General features: G+C 51.2%; 1 protein-coding gene and 1 non-coding gene across 6 annotated transcripts in view; one reads left to right on the top strand and one right to left on the bottom strand.

Annotated features, from left to right (window-relative positions):
- Nucleotides 1-1336: 1336 nt before the first annotated feature.
- The window catches only part of ZER1 (zyg-11 related cell cycle regulator), a 44016-nt gene continuing 18481 nt past the window's right edge, over nt 1337-26871 (top strand). The window contains exons 1-8 of one of the 5 annotated variants that reach the window (XM_008006028.3): nt 1337-1554; nt 18620-18871; nt 20350-20500; nt 20709-21145; nt 21464-21640; nt 22718-22832; nt 22976-23122; nt 23442-23615. In XM_008006028.3, the coding sequence (XP_008004219.1) occupies nt 18714-18871; nt 20350-20500; nt 20709-21145; nt 21464-21640; nt 22718-22832; nt 22976-23122; nt 23442-23615 (1359 nt within the window). In that variant the 5' untranslated portion in view covers nt 1337-1554; nt 18620-18713. Of the gene's footprint in view, nt 1555-1966; nt 2317-18619; nt 18872-20349; nt 20501-20708; nt 21146-21463; nt 21641-22717; nt 22833-22975; nt 23123-23441; nt 23616-26871 lie in introns of those variants that run through there. The other 4 variants (XM_037995335.2, XM_008006027.3, XM_008006030.3 and 1 more) reach the window with 4 other exon arrangements.
- On the bottom strand, nt 24777-24880 carry LOC119622761 (small nucleolar RNA U13). The gene has a single exon (XR_005239327.2). It is a non-coding gene; the product is annotated as a small nucleolar RNA U13 (small nucleolar RNA).

The following is a 26871-nucleotide window of genomic DNA, read 5'->3' as shown; positions in this document are numbered from 1 at the left end:
AAAAAAAAAAAAGCCCGGTTTGTGGCTCACGCCTGCAATCCCAGCAGTTTGGGAGACCGAGGTGGCCTGATTGCCTGAGCTCAGGAGTTCGAGACTAGCCTGGGCAACACCATGAAACCCTGTCTCTACTAAAATTAAAGAAAATAATAATAATAATAGGCCGGGTGTGGCAGCATGTGCCTGTAGTCCCAGCCACTCTGGAGGCTGAGGCAGGACAATTGTTTGAACTCGGGGGGTGGGGTGGGGGGGGTGTGGAGGTTGCAGTGAGTGGAGATCAAGCCACTGCACTCTAGCCTGGGCAACACTGCGAGACTCTGTCTCAAACAACAACAAAAAAAGAAAGAAAACAGAAAACAAATAGGAAATAAACAAATAGCAGGCCGGGCACTGTGGCTCACGCCTGTAATCCCAGCAGTTTGGGAGGCCAAGGCGGGCAGATCACAAGGTCAGGAGATCGAGACCATCCTGGCTAACACGGTGAAACCCCGTCTCTACTAAAAATACAAAAAATACAAAAAATTGGCCGGGCGCCTTGGCGGGCGGGCGTCTGTAGTCCTAGCTACTGGGGAGGCTGAGGCAGGAGAATGGCGTGAACCCAGGAGGCGGAGCTTGCAGTGAGCCAAGATTGCGCCAGTGCACTCCAGCCTGGGCAACAGAGAGAGTCTCCGTCTCAAAAAAAAGAAAAGAAACAAATAGCAAAATGGACTTAGAGTCAACCAGGAAAATAATCACAGTGAATGTAAAGGTCTAAACACTTGAAGTAAAAGGCAGAGTTTCTCACATTGGATAGAAAAGCAAGCCCCGGGCTCGTGTCTGTAATCCCAGCATTTTGCGAGGCTGAGGTGGGCGAATCACCTGAGGCCAAGACTTTGAGACCAGCCTGCCCAACATGGCGAAACCCCATCTCTACTAAAAATACGAAAATTAGCCGGACGTGATAGCAGGCGCCTGTAATTCCAGCTACTTGAAGGCTGAGGCAGGAGAATTGCTTGAACCCAGGGAGTTTGCAGTGAGCTGAGGGCCATTGCCCTCCAGCCTGGGCAACAAGAGGGAAACTCCATCTCTCAAAAAAAAAAAAAAAAGAAAGGAAAAGAAAAGAAAAAAAAATAAATCCAGAGAAGAAATGATGGTGTTTTGAGATGGAGTCTCCCTCTGTCGCCCAGGCTGGAGTGCAGTGGTGCGATCTCGGCTTATTGCAACCTCTGCCTCCTGGGTTAAAACGATTCTGCTGCTTCAGTCTCTTGAGTAGCTGGAATTACAGGCGCGCATCACCACGCTCGGCTAAACTTTTGTGTTTTTAGTAGAGACGGCGTTTCACCATGTTGGCCAGGCTGGTCTCCAGCTCCTGACCTCAGGTGATCCGCGTGCCTCGGCCTCCCAAAGTGCTGGGATTACAGGCATGAGCCACTGCGCTCGGCCAGAAGGGACTGGTTTGAAAGGATCCTCAGGACTTGGAGACTGGACAAGGGGCCCAGGGAAATGCAGGGGCCGACGTCGCCTCCCAATTTCCCATCTGGAAGCTCGGTTGCCTGGTGGCTCATGCCCTAGATGGAGGTTAGTTTTGGGGGACGGTGATGACTGCGGGTGGACACGCGAGTGTGAGCCACCCGTGGAGAACGCAAGACATGTTCAGTAGGGCGCTGGATGGAGGGGGCTGGCGCCCAGAGTCAGTCCTGCCCTTCAGCAGTGTTGGGCTCAGGTGAACCGCAGCGCCCGGGCGGGCACTGATCCCGGGGTCCCACGAATGGGCCCCTCGGAGGCCAGGGAGAGCCCTGAATGACGCGTTCTCTCAGGCGGCCCGGGGGCGTACCCGGCGGCCTCCTCCACCGGCCTAATGTGTCGGGCCCGGGAAAGGAGCCGCCCGCCGGTCGCCGGAACCTTCTGCCGTCGCCGCCCGCGTTAGCCGCGGGACTAATCGGGGGAACCCGATCGCTGTTGCTAAGGGGCGGCCCCGGAAGTGACGCGCCCCAGGTTTGTTGACAGCGGAGGCGGCGGCGGCTGCAGCCTCCGAGCCGTAGGAGCCGGATCGGGGGAGGGGCCGGGCCCGGGAGCCTCAGCCCCGCCGGCAGCCCTGAGGGCAAGGTAACCGCCACGGGGTCCCCGTCGCGACCCCCTTCCTCCCGGAGCTCCCGTCCCCGGGATCCCAAGCTCCGCCCCGCCGACCCCCGTCTCCCCTGGACCCCGGGTCTAGCCTGACGAGATCCCCAACCTCCTGAGGTGCTCTGGCCCCGGATTCTCCTGGGCTGCATTCTCCGCTCCTCCTCGCCTGCGAAGCATCACGTCCGCTTCCCGACGCTGAGGGCAGCCCCATCCAGGGTAGGTCCCGTACCCCGGGCCAAGGGATGTACCTGCGTCCTCCTTCGTCTCCTGCCTACTGGGCCTAAGCATCGCCGCTGCAACCACTCTCTGAGGTCCATCTTGGCCAGTGGTGGGAGGGCTCCTTTCTCTATCCCTGCCGCCAGGTCTGAGAATCGTGTCTTTAAAACTGAGCTCCCTTCCTCCAGAAAGAGAATGACGCCCTGTCGTTTGCCCCTACAAGATGGGGGATCGGTGTAGGCTGAAAGGGCCACCCTCTGCCCCTCCTACCTGTTGGATGAGCTTAAGTTCCCCCAGAGAAGTGCTTAGAAGCTCAGGGACGACTTGGATTCTGGATCAGCTCCCAAAAGGGATGACACAAAGTATAGGGAAATCCAACAGGGTGAGGTTGCAACCGGAGGGCCAAGGGAGCCGGCCCGACAGGTGAGTTGATAGTGAAACTGACTGTGCTGGCCACTATGGCTCTGTGGGTGGAACTTGTCTTGGCTGCTCTTTGACCGAAAGAGCCCCAGATCTCCAGTCTTTGCCTGTGTTTGTCAGTCCATTCGTTTTGTTTTGTTTTTCTTTTCTTCCTTTTTTTTTTTTTTTAAATAGAAGTGGGGTATCACTATGTTACCCAAGCTGGTCTCGAACTCCTGGGCTTGAGTGATCCGCCCCCTCCAGCCTCCAAAAGTACTGGCAATCAGGCATGAGCCACCGCGCCCGGCTAGTGCATTTGATTTTTAAGGGGAGGGGAATATCTGATGTCTTGGGAAAATCCTCCCATATATGATCTTTCACAGAATGTTTCTCTTCAGGCTTCAAACTGGTGAGGATGAGCATGAAAGCATAGCTTTGAAAAGGGTCACAGGAGGCTATACTTAGAGCAGAAAGTGGTGGCCAGGGGGGAAGGGCCTCGCTAATTTGGTTCATTTGTTCATTCAGCAAATAATAAACATGGTATGTAAGGTGGTAATAAGTGCTTTGGAGAAAAATAAAGAAGGAAGGACTATGGGGACGGAGTTGGGAGTTGTCTTTTTATAGAGGGTGTTCAGGGAAGGTCTCTAGTAAGGTGACCTTTGAGCAGAGATAAGTGAGGGAGCAAGCCAGGTAGCTCTCTTGTGGCAGAGTATTCCACAGCAAATGCAAAGGTCCTGTGGTCATATGCCTGGTGAGTTGAAGAAACAGCACGAGGGCCAGGCACAGTGGCTCACACTTGTAATCTCAGCACTTTGGGAGGCCGAGGCAGCTGGATCACCTGAGGTCAGGAGTTCAAGACCAGCCTGGCCAACATGGTGAAACCCCATCTCTACTAAAAGTACCAAAAAAATTTAGCTGGCCGTGGTGGCTCATGTCTGCAATCCCAGCTACTCAGGAAGCTGAGGCAGGAGAATTGCTTGAACCCGGGAGGTGGAGGTTGCAGGGAGCTGAGATTGTGCCATGGCACTCCAGCCTGGGTGACAAGAGCGAGACTCTGTCTTAAAAAAAAAAGAAAGAAACAGCGGGACGATGGGGGACTGGAGCAGGTTGAAGAAGGGGAAGAGTGGTTGGCAAGAAAGTCAGAGAACAGTGGGGACCAGATAATGGTGGGGAAGACATCAGGGGCTGCCCTTGTGATACAGGGCCACAGGGTGTCTAATGGGGACACCCTTTCAGAACTGTACTTGTTGAAGTGTCTGGTGGTTGGAGAAAATACAGATTTGTTATAGATGACAAATGGCCATTGTGCTTGGGGCTTCGGTTGTAAGTACCCTTCTTCCATCTTTGTAATGACCATTGATGGAATAAATATGAAGAATCATGGTCACAGAGAACTGCAATTAAATCAAGTTAAGTTATGCCGCGGCTTCCTGGTTGTGAGAATGTGGGCATGGGAGCTTTTTCCACCTCAGTCTTCTCATCTGGAAAATACGGCAGGCTGGGCACGGTGGCTCACACCTGTAATCCCAGCACTTTGGGAGGCAGGTGGATCACCTGAGGTCAGGAGTTTGAGACCAGCCTAGCCAACATGGTGAAACCTTGTCTCTACTAAAAATGCGAAAAGTAGCTGGGTGTGGTGACGCATACCTGTAATCCCAGCTACTGGAGAGGCTGAGGCAGGAGAATCGCTTGAACCTGGGAGGCAGAGGTTGAACTGAGCTGAGATCACGCCACTGCAGCACCCCAGCCTGGGCAACAAGAGTGAAACTCCGTCTCAAAAAAAAAAAGAAAAGAAAAGAAATTAGGGCTGTTGGATTAAATAAAATCATGGACTTAAGTGCTTAATGCAATATTTCACACAAAGTGCTCAATAGCGGCCACACTGATGATGTGATGATGAGAAATGTGGGCATGTATGTCTGCCTCAGAGCCGTTCGTTTTAGCACTAGCTGGTGGTGTCACCAGCTCTAGCTGCCTCCATCAGTTAGCAGGATTTGAAGCAATATTGGGGAAGGCAAGATAGAAACTTCTTGACACCCCTCAGAGGTAACAGTGGGTTAATATTCTGCAGGGAGGAGGTTAGCGTGGTCCTAGCTTTTTCTGACAGCAGCAGAAGGTGATGGGGACTTTTAAAAAAGAGCTCAGCACTTCCAGCAATTTGGGAGGCCAAGGCGGGAGGATCGCTTGAGGCCAGGAATTTGAGACCAGTCTGGAGAACATAGGGAAACCCTATCTCTAAAAAAAAAAGAAAAAAAAAAATTAAAAAGAGCCCAGCAAATTTCCATTCTTGCGTTCTACCACATAAAATAGCAAAATGAGGGTGTTGAAATGAATGTGACTTGGAGACAGGTGGGGAGGGGCAGTGTATGCTGGGCCTAGATATGTGGTTGGGTGTGCGTGGCTGATCTATGGGTAGAGGCTGTTGATCCTGAAGCGTCCGGCAGAGGCTGAGATTATCCAGGCTGCCTTATAGGAAGCAGAACCACAGTTGATCTCCCTCCTTATACCCCAAGCCCGAACTGTATCCTCAGGCCTGGGACACAGGCTGAGCAGGGCAACTGGGCCAGAGGGTTTGAAAATGAAAGGTCGGAGCACTTAGGAACTGAGAGCCAGCATATTAGGATAGGCTGTTGTGGGTAGAGCCCCAGGCTACTGACCTGGGGACCTGGTTCAAGCCCCGCTCTGCCGCTGGCTTGCTGTGTGAGTTAGGCAGGTTCCATCCCCTCTCTGGGCCTTCGTTTTCCTATCTGTACATTTAGAATAATAGCCTTTCCTTGCCTCCAACTAAGTCTGAAGGCTGTTGAGAGGATAAAATGAGACACAGGTTGTGAAAGAATTAGGTGTGCTCTGAAGCTGTCTGCAAAGGTGTTATCATTAGTACCGCCAGGATTCTGCAGACACATTTAGGGAGTCCACTAGCTGGAAGACTGCTCTTGGCACTGTGGTTTTTTTGCTTGGCTTCAGTAACTCACCTGTTCTGGACTCCTGAGAGGTGAGTGCAGAGACCCCTGTCTGGTTATCTATTTGTGGACCACTGTCATATCTGGCACAATCGCTGAAACTGATTTTCCAGCCTTGGAGATGCAGAAGGGTCTCTCGAAGCATTATTCTCAGGAACATCACTCTTCATAATTATTGGTCACCACCTTCCTGCCATCCTTTCATGGCATCTCCTCAGCAACCCTGTTCACAACATACGCAACACAGCGTGTGCCACTCACAGCATGCTGACAGGTAAGGACCTTGATAAATATTGAGGCTGGAAAACATTGGCTGGGGACCTTGTGGAGCTGAGGCTCTGTCACTGGCATTGAGCCACTCACATACTCTGTAATGGAGACCCCAGGAATCACACAGGGACTCTGCCCTCAGGAAGCTTTCAATGCTGTGGCCAAAAAATGATATATGCCCACGGAGTGGTTACCAGCAATACTGGATCATGTGAGCTCAGTGCCTAAGTTGTAAGGAAGTGGTGGAGGCTCATGGAACAGAAGGGAAAGCTGAGGTTGGAGAAAGATCCCTCCCCATGGCATAATGGCAAGGAGCTTGAACTTTAGGGTCAGGCATTTACTGGAGGACCTTGTGCAACTCATTGTGCATCTTTGAACCATTGTTTCCTCATCTGGGAAACAAAATGATAATATGTACCTCATAAGTTATCTGTGGCAGCCGGGTGCGGTGGCTCACACCTGTAGTCCCATCTCTTTGGGAGGCTGAGGTGGGTGGATTGCTTGAGTCCAGGAGTTTGAGACAAGCCTGGGCAACATGGTGAGACCTCATCTCTACAAAAAATGAAAATAAAAAAATTAGCCAGGTCTGTTGGTATACACCTGTAGTGACAGCTATTCCAGAGGCTGAGGTGTAAGATTGCTTGAACGTGAGAGGTGGAGGTTGCAGCGAGCTGAGATCGTACCACTGCACTCCAGCCTGGGTGACAGAGTGAGACCCTGTCTTAAAAGAAAAATAAATAAATAGGCCGTCCGCAGTGGCTCACACCTGTAAGCTCAGCACTATGGGAGGCCGAGGCAGGTGGATCACCTGAGGTCAGGAGTTTGAGACCAGCCTGGCCAACATGGCAAAACCTCGTCTCTACTGAAAATACAAAAATTAGCCAGGCATGGTGGCGGGCACCTGTAATCCCAGCTACTTGGTAGGCTGAGGCAGGAGAATTGCTTGAACCCTGGAGTCAGAGGCTGCAGTGAGCTGAGATCACGCCATTGCACTCCAGCTTGGGCAACAAGAGCAAAACTCTGTCTCAAAAAATAAAAATAAAAATAAATAAATAAAAAGTAAGTAAGTTATGTGTGGCTTTGATGCGAACATGGATGGAAAGCTGGACACACTGGGTCTTTTTTTTTTTTTCTGAGACGGAGTCTCACTCTGTCACCCATGCCCGGCTAATTTTTGTGTTTTTAATAGAGACGGAGTTTCAACACGTTGGCCAGGCTGGGCTCAGACTCCTGACCTCAGGTGATCCACCTGCCTTGGCCTCCCAAAGTGCTGGGATTACAGGTGTAGGCCGCTGTGCCTGGCCTGCCACACTGCGTCTTGAACTAATGAACTACCTGTGGACATATCTGTCTGTTCACATCCATAGTCTGTGGCAAATTACATAGCCATAACCCCTTCATTCCAGCTGCGTTTTCTGTAAGTTGTAGATGTTAACTCCTGCCTTGTAGGGGGTTGAGAGAATTCAATTAATTAACACATATAAAATACTTAGCAGAGTTCTTTTTTTTTTTTTTTGAGACGGAATCTCGCTGTTACCAGGCTGGAGTACAGTGGCGTGACCTTGGCTCACTGGAACCTCCGCCTCCTGGGTTCAAGCAATTCTCCTGCCTCAGCCTCCTGAGTAGCTGGGACTATAGGCATGCGCCACCATGCCCTGCTAATTTTTTTTTTTTTTTTTTTTTTTTTGAGACAGAGTCTTGCTCTGTCGCCCAGGCTGGAGTGCAGTGGCGCGATCTCGGCTCACTGTGAGGTCCACCTCCCAGGTTCACGCCATTCTCCTGCCTCAGCCTCCCAAGTAGCTGGGACTACAGGCGCCCACCACCACGCCCGGCTAATTTTTTTGTATTTTTAGTAGAGACAGGGTTTCACTGTGTTAACCAGGATGGTCTCGATCTCCTGACCTCGTGATCCGCCCGCCTTGGCCTCCCAAAGTGTTGGGATTACAGGCGTGAGCCACCGCGCCGGGCCGCTAATTTTTGTATTTTTAGTAGAGACAGGGTTTCACCATGTTGGCCAGGATGGTCTCGATCCCTTGACCTCGTGATCCACCCACCTTGGCCTCCCAAAGTGCTGGAATTAGAGGTGTGAGCCACCACACCGGCCAGAATTCTTGGTATATACTTCGTATCAGTATGGGTAGGCTCATTAATACATTTGGTTACAAGAATAGAACCCAGCCAGTCTGATTACTAGCTGAATGCAGCCTCCTCAAGGCCTCTCTGTCTCCAGCATCACCAGCAGTCACCTAGCCGTGAGGCACACTCCCCACTCATTGCGTGTCTGCATCTTTCTGACATAACCCACCTCATGGATTTAATCTCTGCAGACTTTTCAGAGCCAGGTGGCATCTGGTTTTCCCCTGTTTCCCGACCGCCTGGAGATCCCCACACTTGCTCTGCCTCCCCTCACACCCCCAGGCTCTGGCCCTTGATCTACTGCCTCCTGGAAAGCGTCTAGCCTCTGTAAATAGGGCATTTGTTTGGGTTTTCCCTCCAGCTCCTAGGTTAATATTTCACAGGGTGAGTACTGCTCCAAGGCTCAGAGCTTCCGGCTCCCCCAACCTCTCTGTCCCCTGGGTATCAGGTCACTGGTGGGATCCCATGCTCCCCCCACCGGACTTCAGTTTCTCTTTCTCTCCCATTGTTTGGATGGATGGACTGAAGACCAAATGTTTGGCGAGAAGCAGGGGTCTGCTTTAGGTTTGCATCCCACTCTCATCAGTTTTGTGGTCTCAGGCAAGCATCTGCTTAGTTGTGTATGCGTCAGTATCTTCATCAGAAAATGGAGTAACAATCTCTATCTTGTAGTACTAGAGTAAGGTAATTCCAGTCACAGCAAACCTTTGTTCTGTTAAACGCCAGGCATAAGTTGGGCACCAAAGTCAGGCACCAAGGATACACGTGCGTGCGCACTTACGCACGTGTGTGTGTGTGTGTGTGTGTGTGTGTACATGTGCATGGATGCAGGCATGCAAGCAAGCATACAGCTTTTGTCCTCCCAGAGCTCACAGGCAGTGGGAGGGGGTCAGTAGACAAATTGTTATGTAAATGATTAATTAGTTGCAAGTACAGGGTACTAGGAAATGTTTTGTCAGTTAAATAAGAGACTCCAGGGAGTAAAGCCTGTAAGGAGCTTAGGACCACATCTGGAAGCAGCCAACATGGACGTGGTACTGCAGTGCCTGCTGCTGCTGCTGCTACTGTTTTTCTCTCTCTTCTCTCCCACTGCCCCCATTCCCCAGGATATCGTAAGTTCATGATAGATCTAGTATTAGAGAACATGCAAGAAAAGGGATGGAGAAAGACACAGGGTTCTCCCAGTGTGGTGGTCGGTCATAACCAGAGCTCCCTCTGTCCTCAGTGGCTGCAATTCCAGATGTCCTGTGCCTGCCCTGAGAATGACAATCCCTAAGGAGTGGAGTAGGTAGAGAGGAGTAGGTAGAGTGGAGTAGGTAGAGATGGCTGCCTCTGGCAGGTGCCGGGCCTGCAGCTGGATGGGGCTCAGGGCATGGTAGCCCCAGGGCCCGGTAGCCCCAGGGCCCTTCAGTCTCCATGCCAGGATGGAGGATGGCTCCTTCCTCTTCCAGCTCATTCCAGCCCTGAGTGGCAAGGTCAACACTGCTAAGGGGAGGCTAGCAGATGGCGCCATCTACCTGGCTTGTATTTTGGGGGCTTTTTTCTTCCACTTGGGGAGCATGGTAAGGGCAGAGCAGCTGCCTAGGTAACTGGGCTCAGACCTGCAGAAAAGGCAAAACCCCAGTGACTCTCCCTCATTCAGAGCCTCCGAGTCGAGAGGCATCATTTGCAGCCACTGGGCACCCAGCAGTGTCCTGGGCGCAACGAGCAGGGAGAATGCGAGAATGTGCTGTACCTCCCAGGCCTCGTGCAGACCCCAGCTGGCGAGTCCTTCGTCATTCCTTCCACAGGCCTTTGTTGAAACCTCACCTTGTGGCAGGCCCCACATTGAGTGTTCAGTGCTTCCTTTGTTCATTTAGCAAATAGTCATGGACCTGGGCCCATAGTGCCAATGTCCCATGCACCCCGTCTCCTTGCAGCTTAGGTACTTCTTTGCTTCCTCCTGAAGCACCTTCCCTTTTCCCCCTCCACCAGAGTTAACTAGGACTCATCTTTTGGGTCCCAGTTGAAATGTCACTTCTTTTTTTTTGACAGAGTTTTGCCCTTATTGTCTAGGCTGGAGTGCAATGGCGTGATCTCAGCTCACTGCAACCTCCACCTCCTGGGTTCAAGCAATTCTCCTGCCTCAGCCTCCCGAGTAGCTGGGTTTACAGGCATGCACCACCACATCTGGCTAATTTTTGTATTTTTAGTAGAGACGGAGTTTCACCATGTTGGCCAGGCTGGTCTTGAACTCCTGACCGCAGGTGATCCACCTACCTCAGTCTCCCAAAGTTTTGGGATTACAGGTGTGAGCCACCGCACCCGGCCTGAAATGTCACTTCTAAGGACACCTGCTCTGACTCCCCAGTCTGGGGCAAGTCCCCTGATGGGGTACCAAGAGCCCCAGGCCCCTCCTCCTGCAAGACACTGGTCCCAGTTACACGACGGCCACTTGTGGGCTCCGTAGGTGGATCTGTCTCTCTCTGGAGCCAGTATGCTCCATGTGGTCAAGGACCTTGTCCGGCTTGCTCACCATAGGACCCCCAGTGCTCAGCAGGGACTGAGTAAGCAGGTCCAGGGATGTGATACCAAACAAGACAGCCTGGTTTTGCCCTCGTGGACCTGGCCATCCATCAGGGACACTTAATGATCAAAGCCACATCAATACCAAGTGTTCGTTGCTGTGGTAGGTCGGGCCTGTGGGGGCACTCAGCAGGCACACCCTGGTGGGTCAAGGATGGCTTCCCAGAGGAAGTAACTTTGACACTGGGACCATAGGTATCAGCTATGTGAAAGGAGAGTTCAAAGATCATGTGGGCTGGAGTGGCCAGGAGATACTTCCTGGAGGAAGGACATGGATTGTGTTTGGGTAGGGGAGGGGAGAAGGCAGTATTTAAAGTAGAAAGTGCAGTAATTAGTTGAATTTGGATGGTCCTTGTTGAAAGAGAACAGACTGGGCAAAGGTCTGAAGGTGACCTGTGCCGACGGCCTTTTGCCAGGACAGTGAGGCCAGGCTGGCTGGAGTAGAGGGTTAGTGGGGACCAAGTCGGCCAGAAAGCTGGCTCTCATTCCAGTGGGCTTGAAAAGAGCTGCTTTCCAAGAGTGGGGACACTCTGCCAGCAGTGCTCCCTCTGGTTCCAGTTTCCCAGGCAAGAGAGGCTACTGGGCTTTTGAAGATCTGGAAGTAAATGAAGGCAAAGGAAGGCCATGCCCGGGGCCCAGGCATCCTGGCTTTTGTGCCTTCCCTTGAGGGTGCCATGCTGCCAGTGGGACAGCTGACACAATAAGCCTTGTTGTGGGATACCCCGGCCCTGGAGCTGGGCTAGAACAGACCCCACTCTGTGGGAGCCAGGGCAGATGAGATAGGAGAAGGTGATGATTATAACAACAACAATGATAATAATAGTCTTTATTGAGCAATGACTACGTGCCAGACAGCGTTCTAAGTCCTTTTGATATTATTCCATGGAATCTTCACACCATGCTGGGGATGAGGTATTGTGCTGCTTCTATTTTAGAGGAAAAATGACTGAGGCACAGAGAGGTGGAGACACTTGCCCAAGTTTGTTTGCTCGTGAGCAGCAAGCCTGAAATGTGAGCTAGGCCTGCCTGACTTCACAGCTCATCCACACATAGACCCCAGTAGACAGTGGTGCCACAGTTGAACTCAGAACTGGCTGACTCCAAAGCCCAAAGCACCCTGTGGCTTCCCACTGGATTTCCTGAGCAGTCTGGAAGGCTCACAAATGGACACAGAGGGAGGCTCCCAGAAGCTGGGACAATGCTGGGCCCCAGAACTCCAGAACCCTCTAAGACAGGGATGTCCAATCTTTTAGCTTCCCTGGGCCACACCGGAAAAAGAATTGTCTTGGGCCACACATAAAATACACCAACACTAACAATAGCAGATGAGCTAAAAAAAAAAAAAAAGTCCATAAATCTCATAATGTTTTAAGAAAGTTTACAAATTTGTGTTGGGCTTCATTCAAAGCTGTCCTGGTCCACATGCAGCCCATGGACCACAAGCTGGACAAGAGATGTGAGGGATTCCACAAGACCAGGTTGCAGTCCCAGTTTACACAGCTCCCTCTGTGTGACCTGGAGTTTCCTCCTCTATAAGATGGGGTCAGCTGGGCACGGTGGCTCATGCCTGTAACCCCAGCACTTTGGGAGGCCAAGGCGGGCAGATCACGAGGTCAGGAGTTCGAGACCATCCTGGCTAACATGGTGAAACCCTGGCTGTACTAAAAATACAAAAAATTATCCAAGTGTGGTGGCAGGCGCCTGTAGTCCCAGCTACTTGGGAGTCTGAGGCAGGAGAATGGTGTGAACCAGGGAGGCGGAGCTTGCAGTGAGCCAAGATGGTGCCACTGCACTCCAGCCTGGGTGACAGAGTGAGACTCCGTCTCAAAAAAAAAAAAAAAAAAATGGGGTCATAGGGCCAGGCGCGGTGGCTCACGCCTGTAATTCCCTATCCCAGCACTTTGGGAGGCCAAGGCGGGTGGATCACCTGAGCTCAGGAGTTTGAGACCAGCTTGGCCAACATAGCAAAACTCCATCTCTACTAAAAATACAACAATTAGCCGGGTGTGGGGGCAGGCACCTGTAGTTCCAGCTCCTCAGGAGGCTTGAGGCAGGAGAATAACTTGAACCTGGAAAGTGGAGGTTGCAGTGAGCCGAGATGGTGCCACTACGCTTCCGCCTGGGTGACAGAGCAAGACTCCGTCTGAAAAAAAAAAGGTGGGATCATAACCACCATGTTGTGTACTTAGTCTGTTGGGCTGGGACTAAGCATTTTCCCAACATTATCTTATTTACTACCACAGCCCTGCAAAGTAGAGATTATTATCCCCATTTTCCAGATGAAGAAACTGAGGTCTGGAGAGGTTAAGTACTTTTTTTTTTTTTTTACGGAGTGTTGCTGTGTCACCAGGCTGGAGTGAAGTGGTGCAATCTTGGCTCACTGCAACCTCCACCTCCCGGGTTCAAGTGATTCTCCTTCCTCAGCCTCTTGAGTAGCTGGGATTACAGGTGTGCACTACCACACCAGCTAATTTTTTTGTATTTTTAGTAGAGACGGGGTTTCACCATGTTGGCCTCGATGGAGAGGTTAAGTAATTTTACAGTGAATTGTACAACTGGGTCAAAACATAGTTCTGTCTGACCACACAGCCTGCACTTTAAAAAAAACTTTTGGGCCTGGGTGCGGTGGCTCACGCCTGTAATCCCAGCACTTTGGGAGGCCGAGGCAGGCAGATCACGAGGTCAGGAGATCGAGACCATCCTGGCTAACACGGTGAAACCCCGTCTTTACTAAAAATACAAAAAATTAGCTGAGCATGGCGGCACACGTCTGTAGTCCCAGCTACTTGGGAGTCTGAGGCAGGAGAATCGCTTGAACCTGGGAGGTGGAGGTTGCAGTGAGCTGAGATCGCGCCACTGCACTCCAGTTTGGGTGACACAGTGAGACTCCTCTGAAAAAAAAAAGACTTTTATGAAGTATAACATACATGAGAGGCCAGGCACAGGTGGCTCACGCCTACAATCCCAGCACTTTGGGAGGCCAAGGTGGGAGGATCGCTTGAGCCCAGGAGTTTGAGACCAACCTGGGCAACACAGAAAGACCATGTCTTTACTAAAAGTTAAAAAATTTACTGGGCGTGGTGGCACATCCCTGTGGTCCCAGCAACTCAACAGGCTGAGGTGGGAGGATCGCTTGAGCCCAGGAGGTCAAGGCTGCAGTGAGCGGTGATCACACCACTACCCTGCAACCTGGGCAACAGTATGAGATTCTTTCTCGGGGAAAAAAAACAAACAAAAACAAAAAAAACAAACAAATACATACATACATAAGGAAAGATACACAAAATACCAGTATGGAGTCGGATTAACTTTTTTTTTTTTTTTTTTTTTTTGAGACGGAGTCTTGCTTTGTTGCCCACACTGGAGCGCAGTGGCGCCATCTTGGCTCACTGCAAGCTCCGCCTCCTGGTTTCACGCCATTTGCCTGCCTCAGCCTCCCGAGTAGCTTGGACTACAGGCGCCCGCCACCAGGCCCGGCTAATTTTTGTTTTGTTTTGTTTTTGAAACGGAGTCTTACTCTATCACCCAGGCTGGAGTGCAGTGGCGCCATCTCCACTCACTGCAAGCTCCACCTCCCGGGTTCATGTCATTCTCCTACCACAGCCTCCCAAGTAGCTGGGACTATAGGCACCCGCCACCACGCCAGGCTAATTTTTTGTATTTTTAGTAGAGAAGGGGTTTTACCATGTTAGCCAGAATGGTATGGATCTCCTGACCTCGTGATCCGCCCGCTTCGGCCTCCCAAAGTGCTGAGATTACAGGCTGAGTCACCACGCCCGGCCATTTTTTTGTATTTTTTAGTAGAGATGGGGTTTCACCATGTTAGCCAGGATAGTCTCGATCTCCTGACCTCGTGATCTGCCCGCCTCGGCCTCTCAAAGTGCTGGGATTACAGGTGTGAGCCACCGTGCCCGGCTGCCATTTTCTTAACTTTCTATTCAATTACAATATTCGGGCCAGGCACGGTGGCTCACATCTGTAATCCCAGCACTTTGAGAGGTAGAGTTGGGCAGATCACCTGAGGTAAGGTGTTCGAGACCAGTCTGACCAACATGATGAAACCCCATCTCTACCAAAAATATTAAAAAACAAAATTAGCTGGGTGCAGTGGCAGGCACCTATAATCCCTGCTACTCCAGAGACTGAGGCAGGAGAACAGCTTGAACCCTAGAGGCGGAGGCTGCAGTGAGCTGAAATCATGCCACTGCACCCCAGCCTGGGTGAGAGGGTGAGACTCCGTCTCACAAAAACAAACAAACAAAAAACCAAAAACCCCAATATTCACTTGAAAAAGCACACACATGATGATACACAGGTCGTTGAAGATTCACACAGTGAACAAGCCTGGATACCCAGTACTCTGATCAAGGAGACTAGAAGCTCCTCAGCACCCAGAAACTCCCTTGCAGTCACCTCCCCAGGTGACCACAGTCCTCACTTCTCCCACCACAGATGAGATTCCCCTGCTTTTGAATTTAGTGGAGTGACACAGTATAGACCCTTTTGTGTTCTGACTCCTCTCATTAAACACAGTAAGGGTTGGCAAGGCACAGTGGCTCATGCCTGTAATCCCAGCACTTTGGGAGCCTGGGGTAAGCAGATTGCTCGAGCACAAGAGTTTGACACCAGCCTGGACAACATAGCAAGACCTTGTCTCTAAAAAAAAAAAAAAAAAAAAAAAAACCACCAGAAAAATTAGCCGGGTGTCCTGGTGCATGCCTGTAGTCTCAGGTACTCAGGAGGCTAAGGTGGGAGGATTGCTTGAGCCTGGGAAATAGAGGGTGCAGTGAGCCGAGCTCACACCACTGCACTCTAGCCTAGGTAACAGTGAGATTCTGTCTCAAAAATTAAAAATTAAGGCCAGGCACAGTGGCTCACACCTGTAATCCCAGCACTTTGGGAGGCCAAGGCAAGCAGATCACCTGAGGTCAGGAGTTCGAGACCAGCCTGGCCAACATGGGTAACCCTGTCTCTACTAAAAGAAAAAAATACAAAAATTAGCCGGGCGTGATGGCGCATGCCTGTAATCAATCCCAGGTATTCGGGAGGCTGAGGCAGGAGAATCGCTTGAACCTAGGAGGTGAAGGTTGCAATGAGTCGAGATCATGCCACTGCACGCCTGCCTGAGCAACAGAGCAAGACTCCATCTCAAAAAAAAAAACTAAAAATTGAGGGGAAAAAAAAAAAGAAACCCTTGTAAGTGTTATCCAAGCTGTTAACAGGAGTTTGTGCCTTCTCATTGCCATGCAGTATTTAGTAGATGAATATACCATAATTATCCATTCCAATGCTAGTGGGCATTTAGGTTATTTTCTGGTTTTGGCCATTACAAATAGTGCTGCTGAGAACATTCTAGTGTAGATCTTTTGGTGCACATTTACTTATGCATTTCTGTTGGAGTGGAATTGCTAAATGTTGAACGCATGTATGTTCAGCTTTAGTAAATAGTGAATAGTGTTAAACACTGTTCGCATTATATTCTCAGTTCACACCAATTTGCCCTGCCACCAGCCCTGTGGGAGATTTCCCACTGTTCCCTATCTTCCCCAATGCCAAGTATTGCCCATGTTGTTGCTGTTGTTGTGTTCAGTTGAGCCAGTGGGCGTGGGAAATGGCATCTCATTGTGGTTTTACTGTGCATTTCCCTAATAGTAAAGAAGCTGAGGCCGGGCGCGGTGGCTCAAGCCTGTAATCCCAGCACTTTGGGAGGCCGAGACGGGCGGATCACGAGGTCAGGAGATCGAGACCATCCTGGCTAACACGGTGAAACCCCGTCTCTACTAAAAAATACAAAAAAACTAGCTGGGCGAGGTGGCGGGCACCTGTAGTTCCAGCTACTCCGGAGGCTGAGGCAGGAGAATGGCGTGAACCCGGGAGGCGGAGCTTGCAGTGAGCTGAGATCTGGCCACTGCACTCCAGCCTGGGCGACAGAGCGAGACTCCGTCTCAAAAAAAAAAAAAAAAAAAAAAGAAGCTGAGTGCTTTTCACATGTTTATTGTCTGTTTCACTATCTTACTTTATGAAATACCTGTTCAAATCTTTCACTCTTTTTTTTTCTTTTCTTTTTTTTTTTTTTTTGAGACAGGGTCTGTCTTTGTCTCCCAGGCTAGAGCGCAGTGGTGCAGTCACAGCTCACTGCAGCCCCAACCTCTTGGGCTCAGGTGATCCTCCCACCTCAGCCTCCCAAGTAGCTGGGACTACAGGCATATGCCACCGTGCCCAGCTAATTCTTTTTGTATTTTTTGTAGAGACAGGGTTGTGCCCTGTTGCCCAGGCTGGTCATGAACTCCTGGGCTCAGGCGATTTGCCCACCTCAGGCTCCCAAAGCACTGGGATTACAGGCGTGAGCCACTGCGCCCAGGCTCTTCGTGGTATCTTTTGATGAACAGAGTTTTTAATTTTGAGGCAGTCCAATTTATCAATTTCTTTCTCTTCATGTGAGATCACTGCCTATTCTAAAGTCATAAAGATGTACTCTTGTGTTTTCTTCTAGAAACCTTATTGTTTTACCTTTCACACTTATATCTGTCATCTATCTCAAATTAATTTTTGTGTATGCATGAACAGAAGTTTCTTTGCTTCAGTGTAGATAAGTTTATAATTTTCTACCTCCTGGTTAGCACCTCTTGAGTCCTAGTTAAGAAATCTTTAGCTATGCTGAAGTCATGAAGCTAGTAGGAGGCTTCACTTTTTTAAATAACAGTTTTACTGAGATGCAATTCACATGTCACACAATTCACCCATATATATAGTTCCATGATTTTTAGTATATTCACAGAGTGTACCCATGACCACTGTCAATAGAAATTTTAGACCATTTTCATCACCCCAGAAAGAAACTCCATACCCACTGGCAGTTACTCTCCTTTTTCCCAACCACAAACCTACTTCTGTCTCTATAGATTTGCCTGTTCTCACTGGACATTTCTATCAAATGAATCATACAGTATGTGACTTTTTTTTAACTGATTTCTTTCACTCAACACAATGTTTTCAAGGTACAACATGATAGCATGGATCACTACTTTTTATGACTGAATAATATTGCACTGTATGAATATGTAACATTTTGTCGATCCATTCATCAGTTGAAGGACGTTTGGGTGGTTTCTACTTTTTGACTCTTACAAATAATGTTGCTATGAATGGTCACGTCCGAGTTTCTGTGTGGACATATGTTTTCATTGCTCTTGTGAGGAGCCTTTGTTTTTAATCAGACACCTTGAGATTCAGTGATATCATGTCTATATGTCTATTAAGCCTTGGCACAGACTAAATGCTCAATCAATTATAGCTGTATACAGGTTAGGAAGTACTGCACAGCATGGAACACCCCAGTGTAGCTGTTAAGATTGTGGGAAGCGGCCGGGCACAGTGGCTCAAGCCTGTAATCCCAGCACTTTGGGAGGCCGAGACGGGCGGATCACGAGGTCAGGAGATCAAGACCATCCTGGCTAACACGGTGAAACCCCGTCTCTACTACAAAAATACAAAAAAACTAGCTGGGCGAGGTGGCGGGTGCCTGTAGTCCCAGCTACTTGGGAGGCTGAGGCAGGAGAATGGCATAAACCTGGGAGGTGGAGCTTGCAGTGAGCCGAGATCCGGCCACTGCACTCCAGTCTGGGCGACAGAGCGAGACTCTGAAAAAAAAAAAAAAAAAAAAAAAGATTGTCGGAAGCAGAAGAGTGAAAATCCCTATTACCCCCACCCAAGCATTGAGTCCCCAGCACACACGTCTGCCCACAGGCAAATAAGTGCTTGGACAAGGCTCCATGTTCTTTGCAGGTCAAATTGTGCATAGATAGTGGCACAGCAGAGGCGGGTGAGAGATGGAGTCAGGAGACCTGGGCCTGGCCCTGCTAAGCTGCTAATTGGAATGTGGTCTCAGTTTCCCTACTCAGAGTGTGGACATGGGGCCACTGATGGTTCTAGCCTTTGTGTGTGGCTCACTTGGTGTCTTGTCCACTCCCCAGGCAGTGGCTCTGCCAATGATCCTGTGAGTATTCAGGAATCACTGTTGCCCCTGGGGACCCTTGTCCTGGAGTGGCCCACCTGCCTGCCCCCAGCATGGCGTCTGACACTCCCGAGTCGCTGATGGCCCTCTGTACTGACTTCTGCTTGCGCAACCTGGATGGCACCCTGGGCTACCTGCTGGACAAGGAGACCCTGCGGCTACATCCGGACATCTTCTTGCCCAGCGAGATCTGTGACCGGCTCGTCAATGAGTGAGCAGACCCAGGGGCAGAGGAGGGGCAGGGGTCCTACCATGAATGTGTATAGAGAGATTGGGACCGTGTGTGCACTACGTGGGCAGTAGCTATGGAGACGAATGTGTGAGGGTGTGTATGTGCACATGGATGTTCATGGGTGCAAGAGAATAGTGATGTATCCATAACCGTAAAGGTGTATATATGTGTGTGTTGGTGTGTGTGTGGAGGGGTGTGCACGTGAAGGCATGGGTGTGTGTACACATGTAAGCTTATACAGCACAGATTATTTTTGAGGGTAAAACTGCATGTGTGCATTTAGAGATGTGACTATCAAAATCTGCATATAAATGAATTAAGTGTTGCCCCACGTGTGTATGTACATTCACATGCACACACCTGTGCTTGTGAATTCAATGAGCATGGCCACATAAGGGTTTAGTTGCCAGTGCCAGAATAACGGATCCATGACCAGGGAGTGAATCATCCAGAGTCATTCATTTGAGACAGGGTCTCAAGGGAAAAATCTGAATGGCCCTCCGAGGGCCTCCCCACTCCTAGGGGCTCCTAGAAGCATGCTATGCAGTCACTGAATGCTGGGAGTTCAATCTAGAGGCCCAGATGGTGGCCAGGCATGGTGGCTCACACCTGTAGTTCTAGCATTTTGGGAAGCCAAGACAGGAGGATCACTTGAGACCAGGAATTCAAAATCAGCCTGGGTGACATAGCGAGACCTTGTCTCTACAGAAAAAAAAAAAAGAAAAGAAAAAAATAGATTCCCAGAAGAGAAATTGGTAGACAACTGCATAGGAAACTAGAAGCCCGTGTGGGCCTGAGGACAGAGGTGGACCTGTAATAACGTCCTGAGCATTTACTGTGGGTCAGGCTCTAGGTTGGACACTTTGCAGGCCAGAGTTATATACACTTTACAGATGAAGAAACTGAGGTCTGGGAAAGTTCATTTACTTGTGTAAAGTTGCCCAGATAGGAAGCAGCCAAGCCATGATTTAGATTCTAAAGCGTTTGAATCCAAAGCATTTCCCAGCAGACCAGGATTCTTGCATGAGCTGATGTCTCAACAGGGCTTAATTAAGGGCTTGCCCTGTACCCAGCTGGGAACTCTGAACTACTTGGCTTACTTTGCCTGTTTAAAAGGGTCACAGGAGGGGCTTAAAGAAGGTGATGAGAGTGGCCATGCCAGGGGGGGCTGCTGCCCCTGCAGTGTGCGTGGAGGTTGTGTGACAGGCATGTGCATTGGGAGAGATGCCCCCTGCATCACCTAGAAGGTCTCCCAGAGAGCTGCCTTTAGATTCCTGGTTCCTGGGCACCCTTAATCTTACTGGTAGTTTAGTTAAGATCCAACCAGATACTCTTAGGAGAAGGAGGTTGCTACTTGGGGTGATCCAAGAAAGCTTCAGGGGGAGGAGGGCTTGGCTTTGAAGCGAGGATGAGAGTCCCTGGGGCCCTCCCCTGAGCCAGGCTTTCTCCTCTCCCAGGTATGTGGAGCTGGTGAACGCTGCCTGTAACTTCGAGCCACACGAGAGCTTCTTCAGCCTCTTCTCAGACCCCCGCAGCACCCGCCTCACGCGTATCCACCTCCGCGAGGACCTGGTACAGGACCAGGACCTGGAGGCCATCCGCAAGCAGGTGAGACCTGCCCCGCCACAGCACTGGGAGGGCCCACGCCAAGCAGGGGCCAGGCTGCTCTCCTCCAGCCCAGCCATCCCCAGCCCAGCCAGTGCACACCCTGACTGTGCACATCACCCTTTCCAACCCACCTGTAGCCCAGGACAAGGCCTGGGGTGGGGGGAAGGGGCAGGGGCGGTGATGATGATGGAGCTGTGCCCACTCCCAGGACCTGGTGGAGCTGTACCTGACCAACTGCGAGAAGCTGTCTGCCAAGAGCCTGCAGACACTGAGGAGCTTCAGCCACACCCTGGTGTCCTTGAGCCTCTTCGGCTGTACAAACATTTTCTATGAGGAGGAGAACCCAGGGGGCTGTGAAGATGAGTACCTCGTCAACCCCACCTGCCAGGTGCTGGTTAAGGATTTCACCTTTGAGGGCTTCAGCCGCCTCCGCTTCCTCAACTTGGGCCGCATGATTGATTGGGTCCCTGTGGAGTCCCTGCTGCGGCCACTCAACTCCCTGGCAGCCTTGGACCTCTCAGGCATTCAGACGAGCGATGCCGCCTTCCTCACACAGTGGAAAGACAGCCTGGTGTCCCTCGTACTCTACAACATGGACCTGTCTGACGACCACATCCGGGTCATCGTGCAGCTGCACAAGCTGCGGTGAGCTCCTGGCCCAGAGCTCACCAGGGTGGGGATGGGTGGGCAGGTGGGGAAGAGTAGAGGTGAGTGTTGTCATGCACGCCCTCAGGGTTTAGGAGCCTTTGGCTAGGCAGAGGGTGGGGATGAAGACACAGTCCCATCCCTTAAACCCAGTGTTTCAGCTGGATTGGGGCTGTTCGGGGTTTCTTCCCAGAATGCCCTGGAGAAGTCATGGCAGGCATGGGCCATCCCCTGCTAGAGATCAAAGGAGCTGGGGTCTGCAAGGCAGCCCCACCCTGTACCCAGCTCCTGACCTGCATCCCCTATCCCGATCTTCAGACACCTGGACATCTCCCGAGACCGCCTCTCCAGCTACTACAAGTTCAAGCTGACTCGGGAGGTGCTGAGCCTCTTTGTGCAGAAGCTGGGGAACCTAATGTCCCTGGACATCTCTGGCCACATGATCCTAGAGAACTGCAGCATCTCCAAGATGGAAGAGGAAGCGGGGCAGACCAGGTGGGGTCCCACCCTCCATGGCTACTGGTAGGGTATCATTCAATAAGCATTTAGGCTGGTGCAGTGCAGTGGCTCACACCTGTAATCCCAGCGCTTTGGGAAGCCAAGATGGGCGAATCACTTGAAGCCAGGAGTTGGAGACCAGCCTGGCCAACATGGTGGCAGACACCTGTAGTCCCAGCTACTTGGGAGGCTAAGGTGTGAGGATTGCTTGAGCCCGGGAGGCGGAGCCTGCAGTGAGCTGAAATCACACCACTGCACTCTAGCCTGGGCAGCAGAGTGGGACTTTGTCTCAAAAAAAAAAAAAAGTATTTGTCAAGTACCCCTCCACCAAGTGCTGTGCTGTGTGCTAGAGATAAGGAAACAAATCAGGTCCTGCCCTCTCAGAGTCTGTGTGAGCTGGTGGGGACAGTCAAGTCATTACAAGGGCTATGGTAGGGGCAATCCAGGGCCCCAGGGTGGCCTGAGCATCCTAGCTGTCCTGAAAGCTCATTCTGCCTTTGCCAGAGGAAAGGCGTTCTAGCAGAGGGAACAGCACCTGCGAAGGCCAGTAGGTGAGAGCATGAGGAGCGACAGGGGAACTACCTAACGCTCAGCCTGATCAGAGCACAGTGCCATGGGGGGAAGAGGCGAGGCTGGCAGTGTCTGCCACCTATGGAGTATTGCTGGACATAGGTCAGTTCCTGGGTTGGTTGGTTGAGAAGTTTGACCAAACCCTACCAGCTGTAACTGGCCACCCATAAGCCCTGGCCCCAGCCTACTTTAATGGTGTTCAGTTGAGCTTGTCCCTTTGTGATTGTTGGTGAGACCTAAAAGTGCCATGTCCTTACTAAAATGGCAGGTGGTTTCTAAAGGTGGCTGCATCACCCATCCTACATAGTTTCCCTACTATGTGACCTTGCCACCCTTCCATCAGGAGGTGGTGCCTATGTCCCCTACCATTAAAAACAAAAGGAACAGGGGATGAGGTTGGAGGGCCTCGAAGAGAAAGCAAGGAAATGCCTCACCACCCCCAGTGGGGAGACCCAGCTCAGGCCTGGGCCCCAAGCCACTGACACCGGCACCCTCTTTCCCCAGCACTGAGCCTTCCAAAAGCAGCATCATACCTTTCCGGGCTCTGAAGAGGCCGCTGCAGTTCCTCGGGCTCTTCGAGAACTCCCTGTGCCGCCTCACGCACATTCCGGCCTACAAAGTGAGCGTAGAAGCGGGATGGGGCTGGGCCAGGGAGCCTTGGGAGAGGGAAGGAGCTGGATTCTGGGGCTGGAGACTGAGTTGGGATCTGGCATCCCAGCCCTTGGCCTCTTCTGGGTTGTTCTGAGCATGTCCCACCCGCAGGTAAGTGGTGATAAAAACGAAGAGCAGGTGCTGAATGCCATCGAGGCCTACACGGAGCACCGGCCTGAGATCACCTCACGGGCTATCAACCTGCTTTTTGACATTGCCCGCATCGAGCGCTGCAACCAGCTGCTGCGGGCCCTGAAGGTCAGCTCCAAGCCTGGGGCCTTGGCCTCCTGTCCCTCCCCACCTGGAGGGTGCCAGGCTTGGCTGGGCCATCCCCAGAGCCCCTGTCCCTCTCCAGGGCCCCAGGACCCGATCCCCAGCCTGGGCCTCACAGCACTTGACTGGCTTCAGCACTGGCCTTGTTCAGTCCCCACCCTGGTGTCTGCTCCCCAGGCCCCACTTCCGCCTTTAGAGAGCAAGACCAGGCTAAACCCTGCCCCAGAGAGCCTGTTCCAGCCCCTTGCAGAGCCCACGCCTCTCCTTGCACTTGCCAGCCCAGGTCTCCCTTGTCTTCATACAGCTGGTCATCACGGCCCTCAAGTGCCACAAATATGACAGAAACATTCAAGTAACAGGCAGTGCCGCCCTCTTCTACCTAACAAATTCCGAGTACCGCTCAGAGCAGAGTGTGAAGCTGCGCCGGCAGGTCATCCAGGTGGTGCTGAATGGCATGGAATCCTACCAGGAGGTGACGGTGAGCCCCCACCTGCCACGGCCTGCATGCTCTGACCCAGCCACCCGTTTCCTGCTTCCTGCATCCCGCTAGGGCTCCCCCGGCTCTGGGCTGCATCCTTCCCAGCTCCCTTTCCCACGGCAGCACTCCCTGACTCTTGGGACCTGACACTCACGGTCCCCGGGACCTGGCCCTTCCCACAGTCCATCACCCCTGGCTGCCTTCCATCCTCTTCCTCCCTGCCCCATGTGGGGGTGGGGGCCCAGGGACCCTGCTCTTCTCCCTGCCTGAGCTGTTTCCTCAGCCCTTCTGCTCATATACTCTGCTGGGGGATTTCTTACCATAAATAAAAATAATAAAAGCTTTTATTATAGAAAAGTTATAATTATAGATATACAGAAAATAAAAATCACCCGTAAACCCACTACCCAGATTTAGGCACCATTAACATGGGCTATCGATTGTGGATTTTAGCCTATGCACACGTATTTTGTAAATGGGATACACAAACTGCGTACTGTTTGTATACAGTGGATTTTTACTTCAACTATGTCACATGAACATGAACATCTCCTTTATCAGCCAACATTTCGTTTTTTTGAGACAGAGTTTCACTCTTGTTGCCCAGGCTGGAGTGCAGTGGTGCGATCTTGGCTCACTGCAACTTCCACCTCCTGGGTTCAAGTGATTCTCCTGCCTCAGCCTCCCAAGTAGCTGGGATTACAGGCATGCGCCACCACACCTGGCTAATTTTGTATTTTTAGTAAAGATGGGATTTCACCATATTGGTCAGGCTGGTCTCGAACTCCTGACCTCAGGTGATCCACCTGCCTCAGCCTCCCAAAGTGCTGGGATTACAGGTGTGAGCCACCGCACCTGACCAGCCAACAAATTTTTTTTCATATGCAGTCTTGCTCTGTTGCCCAAGCTGGAGAGCAGTGGCGGGTTCAAGAGATTCTCCTGCCTCAGCCTCCCAAGTAGCTGAGACTAGAGGCACATGTCACCACACCTAGCTAATTTATGTATTTTTAGTAGAGACGGGGTTTTGCCATGTTGGTCAGGCTGGTGTTGAACTCCTGACCTCAGGTGATCCACCCGCCTCGGCCTCCCAAAGTGCTGGGATTACAAGCATGTGCCACCACACCCAGCCAACATATTTATATAACAAAAAAACTTTTTTCATTTCAGACGGGCAATATGCCAACGTCCTAACGTGGTTTGAGGGAGGCATATTTTACACATGAGCATGAAGACCTGATCATCAATCTTATAAACTACGAAAGGATCAAACAATAACCTTTTTTTTTTTTTTTGGAAATGGAGTCACACTCTGTCACCCAGGCTGGAGTGCAGTGGCACAATCTCGGCTCACTGCAACCTCCACTTCCTGGGTTCAAGCGATCCTCCTGCCTCAGCTCCCCTAGTAGCTGGGACTACAGGCGCATGCCACCACGCCCGGCTAATTTTTGTATTTTTAGTAGAGACAGGGTTTCACCATGTTGGCCTGGCTGGTCTCGAACTCCTGAGCTCAGGTGATCCACCCGCCTTGGCCTCCCAAAGTGCTGGGATTACAGGCGTGAGCCACCGCACCCAGCCACAATATATATATTTTTTAATTAAGAGAGCGTCTCAGGCTGGGCGCGGTGGCTCATGCCTGTAATCCCAGCACTTTGGGAGGCTGAGGCAGGCAGATCCTGAGGTCAGGAGTTCAAGACCAGCCTGGCCAATATGGCGACACCCTGTCTCTACTAAAAAAATACAAAAATTAGCTGGGTGCGATGGCTCACGCCTGTAATCCCAGCACTTTGGGAGGCCGAGGCAGGCAGATCACCTGAGGTCAGAAGTTCGAGATCGGCCTGGCCAACATGGTGAAATCCCGTCTCTACTAAAAATATACAAATTAGCCAGGCATGGTGGCGGGTGCCTATAGTCCCAGCTACTTGGGAGGCTGAGGCAGGATAATTGCTGGAACCCGGGAGGCAGAGGTTGCAGTGAGCCGAGATCGAGCCATTGCACTCCAGCCTGGGTGACAGAGCAAGACTCTGTCTCAAAGAAAAACAGAAACACAGGGTCTAACTCTTGCCAAGGCTGGAGTACAGTGGCACAATCACAGCTCACTGTGGCCTCCACCTTGTAGGCTCAGGCAAGCCTCCCGCCTCAGCCTCCCCAGTAGCTGGGACAACAAGGCATATACAACCACACCCAGCTATTTTTTTTTTTTGAGATGGAGTCTCATTCTGTTGCCCAGGCTGGAGTGCAGTGGTGCGATCTCAGCTCACTGCCAGCTCCGCCTCTCGGGTTCACACCATTCTCCTGCCTCAGCCTCCCGAGTAGCTGGGACTACAGGTGCCTGCTACCACGCCCGGCTAATTTTTTGTATTTTTAGTGGAGACAGGGTTTCACCATGTTAGCCAGGCTGGTCTCAAACTCCTGACCTCGCGATCTGCCTGCCTTGGCCTCCTAAAGTCCTGGGATTACAGGCATGAGCCACCGTGCCCTGGCCACACGCAGCTAATTTGTGTGTGTGTGTGTGGTGACAGGGTCTCAGGGTCTCACTATGTTGCCCTTGCTATCCCCTGGCTCAAGTGATCCTCCTGCCTTGGTTTCCCAAAGTGCTGGGATTGTAGGCATGAGCATTGCACTAGGCCCAAAAATTGTTTAATAATGTTTCTTTTCTGATTACAAAAGATACCCTAATGCTTAAGCCAGGCACAGTGGCCCTCACCTGTAATCCCAGCACTTTGGAAGGACAAGGAAGGCGGATCACTTAAGATCAGGAGTTCCAGACCAGCCTGGCCAACATGGTGAAACCCTATCTCTACTAAAAATACAAAAATTAGCCAGGCATAGTGGCGGGTACCTGTAGTCTCAGCTACTCAGGAGGCTGAGACAGGAGGATTGCTTAAACCCGGGAGGTGGAGATTTCAGTGAGCCGAGATCGTGCCACTGCACTCCAGTCTGGTGACAAAGCAAGACTCTGTATCAACACAAAAACAAAAACAAAACAAAAAAAAGATACCTAATGCTTAAAAGATGAAAAAATTCAAGTGATACAAGAATGTATTAAATACAGCGAAAGCCACTCACAGTCTTACCTCTCCTCCCCTAGATACAGCTGGTGTTAAGGTTCATTTCCATAACTGTTGACACCAGCATATGTTCAGTGTCCTCATCCAGGGAGAGGCCACTGTGTGGAGGACTCTGCTGGAGCTTGGAGGCAGTGGCCAAGGTCAGGGCTCTGCCCAGTGTGCGAAACAGCCCCCAGAGTCGAATAATT

The sequence above is a fragment of the Chlorocebus sabaeus genome, chromosome 12 (genome assembly GCF_047675955.1).
Source record: "Chlorocebus sabaeus isolate Y175 chromosome 12, mChlSab1.0.hap1, whole genome shotgun sequence".
NCBI classification, from domain to species: Eukaryota; Metazoa; Chordata; class Mammalia; order Primates; family Cercopithecidae; genus Chlorocebus; species Chlorocebus sabaeus.
The sequence above is the reverse complement of the archived record's forward strand: the minus strand, read 5'-3'. Positions and strand labels throughout refer to the sequence as shown.